This window comes from Podarcis cretensis (assembly GCF_951804945.1).
Source record: "Podarcis cretensis genome assembly, chromosome: 14".
Lineage (NCBI taxonomy): Eukaryota > Metazoa > Chordata > Lepidosauria > Squamata > Lacertidae > Podarcis > Podarcis cretensis.
Window position 1 is genome coordinate 42,627,231 of NC_137183.1, and position 8,036 is coordinate 42,635,266.

The 8,036-nt window shown below is 47.6% G+C and overlaps 1 protein-coding gene across 2 annotated transcripts; it reads left to right on the forward strand.

The window, feature by feature from the left end:
* Window positions 1–371: 371 nt before the first annotated feature.
* Window positions 372–3,701, forward strand: MCHR1 (melanin concentrating hormone receptor 1). Of its 2 annotated transcripts, none has more exons than XM_079953966.1 (2): window positions 372–972; window positions 2,146–3,701. In XM_079953966.1, exons 1-2 carry the CDS (start codon window positions 888–890, stop codon window positions 3,141–3,143), a joined length of 1,083 nt encoding a protein of 360 aa, XP_079810092.1. In that variant the 5' UTR covers window positions 372–887; the 3' UTR covers window positions 3,144–3,701. The 2 variants fall into 2 exon arrangements, with proteins under 2 accessions (XP_079810092.1, XP_079810093.1); XM_079953967.1 differs by having other exon boundaries at window positions 919–972; window positions 2,156–3,701.
* Window positions 3,702–8,036: the final 4,335 nt, after the last annotated feature.

Consider the following 8,036-nt stretch of genomic DNA (forward strand, 5'->3'; position numbering starts at 1 on the left):
AGAATAATAGAATTGTAGGGCCGGGAGGGATCTCCAAGGGTCATCCAGCCCATCCCCCTGCAATGGAGAAATCGCAGCTAAGGAATCCCTGGCAGATGGCCATCCAGCCTCTCTTTAAAAACCACCACGCTCCAAGGCAGTCTGTTCCACTGTCAAACAGCTCTCACCGTCAGAAGGTTCTTCCTAACATTTCATCGGAATCTCCTTCATTGTTATTTGAAGTCATTGGTTCAGGTCTTCCCCTCTGGAGCAACAGAAAACAAGCTTGCTCCAGCTTCCATGTGACAGCCCTTCAGATATTTGAAGATGGCTATTTAACACCTCTCAGTCTTCTCTTCTCCAGGAGAAAACATGCTCATCTCTCTCAACCGCTCCTCATCAGGCTTGGTTTCCAAAGCTAGTTGCAAGGGTGGGAAACCAAGAAAAAGCCATACAGGTTGGTCAAAGACATCTGCCCACCTCCCTGATGCCAACGTCACTATGTAAATGTAGCTTGAAATGCCATGGGAGAGGGAATGAACCTGCAAATTTCTCCTACTTCCAGGATCCCCCTTTTTATCTGCATACTGCAAAGGTGTTGCAGTGACGATATTCTAGACTCTGTTTCTTTCTACTCTGGTGTCAGTTTTGTCCTGAGGGTGGAGCAGAGAGCAAGCAAAGTCTGCTTTCGCCACCGCTCCCTGCCTTTGCAGTCGCTTTAGAACGCATCCACTCTGCAAGGGAAACTGCTGCTTCCAGCTGCACAAAAGGAATCGCTTGGAGAATTGTCGGTTTTACAGGCTCTCCTGGGGATCCAGCCTCCCTCCTGTCATTCTTGCGTATGAAACAGCAATGAAAGCATGGCATCTTCCGACCGCTGATGGGATCCAGTTTCCCTTCCCTGAAGGATGGATTTCCACGTGAATCACACCGTGAGCATGAATGACAGCACTCCAAATATCTCCAAGATAGGACAAAACTTTTCCCACAATGGTAAGTCAGGGGAGGGAGCCATAGTATTTTGAGACAAGAGGAAGGGATTCTTTTCCATGGGAACTTTATATGGATTCTCATCTGAATCTCTTTCCATGTCAGACCCACCAACACCTGTGTGCATTAGATTTATTGCAAAAGGAATTGGGGCAGGTGATAACTGCACATTAAACATTATGTGTGTCTATGTGCAGGTACTAGTGCATGCATTTATATAGGCAGCCACAGTTCTGGAACTGTGTAGCATAGGAACATGTAGAGTTAGGTGTGCAAAGCTCTTTTAATTTGGAGGCTTCTGCATGCATTTCCTGCGCATTTATACCACTGTTATGGTCTGATATGTCCATGAGACATATCTTTTTCTGCTGTAACAAACATAAACGGTGCTGTTTTCTTCCAAACGCTTTGGTAAATAAGAGGCAAGGAGGATGTGCTATGTGTCTATTCCGAAGCCTTTTCCATGGAAAAAGCACATATAGACCCTTCTGAGTTCTTCTGATGCTTCTCTCCAGTCACATTTTGCAAGATTAGTGTAACTGCAAATGGGTGCAGTGAGCACTGTGCAAACCAGACATGTCCAAAGAACTTGGGTATTATTATGACAAATATGAACAGTACATTGTTCCAAAATAATTATGTCAAAACATGGGTTGAAATTTAAAAAGATATGTCAAGATGGGACAAGTTAAAATTGTCATTGCTGGACAAAATTTCAGTAATAAAATTAATGTTTTGCCTTAAAAAAAAAGAGGAATAGGTTGATTATCATTATTTTAAAAAGAAGGTTTTCACTGTCTCTAGAAGCATGCAGCTGTATTTTTTTACTATTGACATGCTTGCCGTTCCGGGCTCCTTTGGGAAGAAGGGGGGGGGGGAATATAAAATTAATAAATAATGCTACAATGTAAGAAGAGACTGCTGGATCAAGCCAATGGCCCATCTTGAACAGCATCCTGTTGTCCCAGTGGCCAACCTGGGACTTGTGGGCAACCGGCAAACAGGACCTGAGTGCACCAGCCCTCTCCTCGCTTGTGCTTCCCCAGCAACTGGCAGTCAGCCTCTAACAGTGAAGGGTTAGCCTCCATTGATAGCCTTATCCTTTGTGGACAGCCATGTGAGCATCATTTGAAGTTATTCTGTCTTTCCTCTCCTTCCCCACTCCCCCGTTGGAAGGTGACCTCAGCCCTGCAAGCTACTCTACCTTCATCATGCCCACCCTGTTTGGCATCATCTGCTTGCTGGGCATCATTGGCAACAGCATGGTGATCTGCGCCGTCTTCAAGAAACCCAGCCCCACCAGCAGCGTCCCGGACATCTTCATCATCAATCTGTCCATGGTGGACTTGCTCTTTCTTTTGGGCATGCCGTTCCTCATCCACCAGCTGCTGGGCAACGGCGCTTGGCACTTTGGAGAAACCATGTGCACCATCATCACCGCCTTGGACGCCAACAGCCAGTTCACCAGCACCTACATCCTCACTGCCATGTCCATCGACCGCTACCTGGCCACGGTCTACCCCTTCACTTCCACACGCTTCCGGAAGCCCCCCGTAGCCATCTCGGCCATCTGCATCCTTTGGGCTCTTTCCTTCCTCAGCATCACTCCCGTGTGGATGTACGCAAGGCTCATTCCCTTGGGCGAAGGCTTGCTGGGCTGTGGGATATGCCTGCCGGACCCTCAGCGGGACGTCTACTGGTACACCCTGTACCAGTTCTTTCTGGCTTTTGCCATCCCTTTCGCCCTCATCACCGTGGCCTACAGAAGGATCCTGCTGAGGATGGCAAGCTCCTCGCAAGCCCTGACCAGGCAGAGGTGCACCAGGCTCCGTACCAAGAAGGTGACTCGGGTAGCCATCGCCATCTGCCTGGCCTTCTTTGTCTGCTGGGCCCCTTTCCACGTCCTGCAGTTGGTCCAGCTGGCCGTGCCCCAGCCCACCCTCGCTTTCTACTATGCCTACAATGTGGCCATCAGCCTGGGCTACGCCAACAGCTGCCTGAACCCTTTCATCTACATCTTGCTTGGGCAGAACTTCCGCAGGCGCCTTGTCATCTCCGTCCGGCCTGCGGATGCCGGGGAGGAGGTGACCCAGAACCAGGTCAAAAGCGCACGGGGACAGCCCAGCGAGTCTGGGCAGCCTCTGCTGCATTTGGTCTCTGTTTCAGCCAGGTAGGGATGAGAATTTTACGGCCTTGTTCCCATTCTTAGACCAGTTAGCTGCAGGGACTGGTGATAGTCCGCTGATAGGAAGAAGAGAGGAACATTCACCTTATGCATCTAGCTCAGTACGGTCTGCAGCAGGAGTAGCCAACATGGCGCTCTCCAAATGTTGTTGGACTGCAACTCTCATCAGTCACAGCAAGGAGCTGACAAGGATCAGGGTTTTCATTCACTCATTTGGTTGGTTGGTTTCATTGCATTTGTATACCTGAAGGAGCGTGTCCACCTCCATTGCTCAGCCCGGACACTGAGGTCCAGCTCCAAGAGCCTTCTAGTGCTTCCCTCATTGCGAGAAGTGAGGTTCCAGGGAACCAGGCAGAAGGCCTTCTCAGTAGTGGAACACCCTCCCATCAGATGTCAAGGAAATAAACAGCTACCTGACTTTTAGAAGACATCTGCTTGATGTTTTGCTGTGGTTTTATAATTTGTTGGAAGCTGACCAGAGTGGTTGGGGCAGCCCAGTCAGATGGGTGGCATTTATTATTATTATTATTATTATTATTATTATTATTATTATTATTATTATTATCCTTGAGGTGGTGTACATGGTTCTCCCCACTCTGAATTTAATCCTCACAACAACCCTGTGAGGTTGGTTAGACCGAGAGGCACTGACTGGCTCACCGTCACCCAGTTAGCTTTATGGCTGAGTGGAGATTTGAACCCTGGTCTCCCAAGTTTGCCAACATCTGGAAGGTACTACATTTCCTAGGCCTGGTCACCACAGACTAGAAGTAGCTCTTCGGCATTTCAGACAGGGGACATTCCCAGCCCTTTCTGGCGATACCAGAGATTGAATCTGGTAAGATGCAGTTCTTCCCCTGAACAGTGGCTTCCTACAGTGGTGGAATTCAAACCCACATCCTCAAAGAGATGGTGTTCTCCCGTGCCCTCCCAAAGCTTTTGGCTTGAGTGCCATGAGCTACATCCTTTGTAGGTTGACCTTAGTTCCATATGGTCATCTGCAATTACATGGCCAGAGTTTGAACAAAGTCTGATGAGCAGGAAGACAAAACAAAATGAACAACCAAAGAAACCTGGATGGGAAGCAGACACTTTAATGATATATGCCTATCATCTATGGTTCTGCAAGGCGAGAAAGGGATTAGAAAGCTATTGGACAACGTAGATTTGCTTCTGTTTTATTTATTTATTTATTGTAGGATTTCTTAGCCACCATAAGGTGCCAGGGTGGGTTACAATAACACCACCATACAACATACACACCAAATCTATACTTTTGATCTGTGTGGAATTGGCGCTACCATAAGGTAAAGTGAGGTAGCTGCCTCAGACAGCAGATTCTGAGGAGTGAAGGGAGAGGAGTGTGGGAGGAACAATCTCTGTGCGTCTTATAGTGTGCTCCAGCCGCACGAACCCCTAACCTAGCTTTCTGCCCTCTGATGTGGAGGTGGCATCTGACGTAGGTTCCATCTGTGCTATAGATCTAAAGCAGCATATACCACTTTGAACAGTCATGGCTTCCCCCCAAAGAAATCTGGGAACTGTAGTTTGTTAAAGGTGCTGAGCAGGGCCAAGGCGGGGAGGGGAGGCACCCCAGGAGAAGGGGAGGTGGTTGGGCTATTGGGCATCTTACCTGTTCTTTCACACAGTGGAGGAGGAGGCTGGGGCAGCTTGGAACTGTCAATTTGGTGGGCAAAGTGGTCTGGGTCTCTTAGAGTTGGTGCCTATGGTCAGCAGCTCTCCAGGGTTTCAAGTAGGGGGCTGAAATTAGAGTGAAACCACTGGGATGAACCTAAGTTAGGCAAGGCATGCCCATTAATTTGAACAGGTCTACTAGGATTGGCTGGATGTGGGTGGCGCTGTGGTCTAAACCACAGAGCCTAGGGCTTGCTGATCAGAAGGTCGGCGGTTCGAATCCCCGCGACAGGGTGAGCTCCTGTTGCTCAGTCCCTGCTCCTGCCAACCTAGCAGTTCGAAAGCACGCCAGAGTACAAGTAGATAAATAGGTACCACTCCAGCGGGAAGGAAGACGACATTTCCATGCGCTGCTCTGGTTTCGCCAAAAGCGTTTTAGTCATGCTGACCACATGACCCGGAAAAACTGTCTGCGGACAAACGTCGGCTCCCTCAGCCTGTAAAGTGAGATGAGCGCCACAACCCCAGAGTCGTCAGTGACTGGACCTTCAGGTTAAGGGTCCCTTTACCCTTTACCTTTACTAGGATTGGCGACAAGCCAGGGTTCTCTCCCAACCCAACCTGGAAATGCTAAGACCTTCTTCCCTGTGAATAGATTCTATCACGCCCCACACAAGGCTGTTGAAAGTTTGTGACACTCCAACTTGTAAACACTCTCTCTCTCTCTCTAAATTTGGCTAAATCTGAAAATCTCTCTCTCTCTTTTTTAAGTGGGTTGTGATGTGTGCCATTCATTAACAATGTATTTAGAGAACCCTGTTATATATTCTTTAACGCTAAGTATATGAGTTTACCTGTACTGGTGTTTTGACCAATTGAATGATGCAACTTGAACCTGCTACGCAACAATTTAATTTTGTTTGGTTTCGCTTCAGACTTGGTATGATGTGCTGGAGGTATTTCAGCTCATTTGAACCGTGTCCTTGAAAAATCTTGAATAAAGAGTATTCAGTGTGGATTGTGTGAGCAGCTTAAATTTCCAAGAATATAGGAACTTGCCATGTCTTTGGTTCTGAGCCAATGCATACATATTAATTTAAACCTTTTCTAGACATTGGGTTTATTTTAATCCACTGCCTACATAAAAGCATTCATTTAATTCCCACAGCACTCTCTATGAAGGTTCTTTTTTATTTTTTCAAGTGTTTTAAACTTTGGTTCTTTATTAAAAGATTGAAGAGAGCGGGGGAAGAAACACAAAACATCCTTGGTTCAGCGGATGGCAGGCTGCCGCAGAAATGTTTCTGGGATGAAATGTAGCAGCCTTTTGATATCAGGGTTCTTGTGAGAAGATCAGTGAAACCAAAAGCATTTCTCATCTCTCCCTCCCTAGAAGGAATAGAAAAGTAAACAAATTGCAATGCATATTCTCTCTCTCTTTCTCTCTCCGTGTGTAAGCACCACAAGATAATAAAATAATAATAAAATAATAAAAATAAATAATAATAATAATTTATTTATACCCTTGCCGATCTGACTGGGTCTCCCCAGCCACTCTGGGCGGCGTCCAACAAAAGATTAAAAATACATTAAAACATCAGTCATTAAAAACTTCCCTAAGCAAGGCTGCCTTCAGATGTCTTCTAAATGTCAGATAGTTGTTTATTTCCTTGACATCTGATAGGAGGGCGTTCCACAGGGCAGGTGCCACTACAGAAAAGGCCCTCTGCCCGGTTCCCTGTAATCTCACTTCTCACCTCGGCACTGGACCTCAGTGTCTGGGCTAAACGATAGAGGTGGAGACGCTCCTTCAGGTATACTGGGCCAAGGCCGTTTAGGGCTTTAAAGGTCAGCACCAACACTTTGAAGGGACGCAGGTGGCGCTGTGGGTTAAAGCCTCAGTGCCTAGGGCTTGCCGATCGAAAGGTCGGCGGTTCGAATCCCTGCGGCGGGGTGCGCTCCCGCTGCTCGGTCCCAGCGCCTGTCAATCTAGCAGTTTGAAAGCACCTCCGGGTGCAAGTAGATAAATAGGGACCGCTTACCAGCGGGAAGGTAAACGGCGTTTCCGTGTGCGGCTCTGGCTCTGGCTCTGGCTCTGGCCAGAGCAGCGATGTCACGCTGGCCACGTGACCCGGAAGTGTCTCCGGACAGCGCTGGCCCCTGGCCTCTTAAGTGAGATGGGCGCACAACCCCAGAGTCTGTCAAGACTGGCCCGTACGGGCAGGGGTACCTTTACCTTTACCTTACCAGCGGGAAGGTAAACGGCGTTTCCGTGTGCGGCTCTGGCTCTGGCTCTGGCCAGAGCAGCGATGTCACGCTGGCCACGTGACCCGGAAGTGTCTCCGGACAGCGCTGGCCCCTGGCCTCTTAAGTGAGATGGGCGCACAACCCCAGAGTCTGTCAAGACTGGCCCGTACGGGCAGGGGTACCTTTACCTTTACCTTACCAACACTTTGAATGGTGCTCGGAAACATATTGGGAGCCAATGTACCGTAGGTCTTTCAGGACCGGTGTTATATGGTCCTGGAGGCCACTCCCACTCCCAGTCTAGCTGCCGCATTCTGGATTAGTTGTAGTTTCCGGGTCACCTTCAAAGGTAGCCCCACGTAGAGCGCGTTGCAGTAGTCCAAGCGGGAGATAAGTTTATAAGTTGTAGTAGGAATAGCAAACCTTTTTCAGACTGATGACCACATTCGTTTTTGGTCAAACTTCCAAAGGTCATATGCCCGAGGTGAGCAGGGTCAGAGGAAAAAGTGGACAGGGCAATGAAGGTGAGGGGAAGGCGATGGGAAGAGAGGCATTGTGCTGGCCACCAGGCAATGCCTTCTTCCACCTCCAGTAGCCTTTCCCAGACCATGACAGGCAGAAGAGCAGTCAGAAGCAGCTGGGAAGAGAGAAGAAGAGTTCAGGGATATTTTTTTAAAAAAATAATTTTATAAGTTGTGCATCTTTGCTTCTCAATTTGCACTGTGTTGTTTTATGCACTGTGACTTGCTGCTATTTTTATCGATCATAGTTTAGAAATTATTTATTGTAATTGTTAATAGTGAATTTCTGTTTGTTATTTGCTGGTATTTATTTTTTCAGTGTACTATTATATTCTCGTGGATTATTGAGCAGTACTTTATTTGACATAAGCTGTTTATTTTAAAGTTACGTGTGTTTTTTATTATGACATTTTTGTATTGCACCCGATTGTTGTAAGGTGTGTGTGATCTTTGTTGTTTCTTCAGCTTGTAAAAGCCTT

Bases quoted from the DNA above. Each gene is read 5' to 3' on its own strand.
- MCHR1 (XM_079953966.1), top strand. From the start codon at position 888: ATGGATTTCCACGTGAATCACACCGTGAGCATGAATGACAGCACTCCA. The intron at 973-2,145 runs GTAAGTCAGGGG...CCCCGTTGGAAG, and splicing joins ACAAAACTTTTCCCACAATG to GTGACCTCAGCCCTGCAAGC.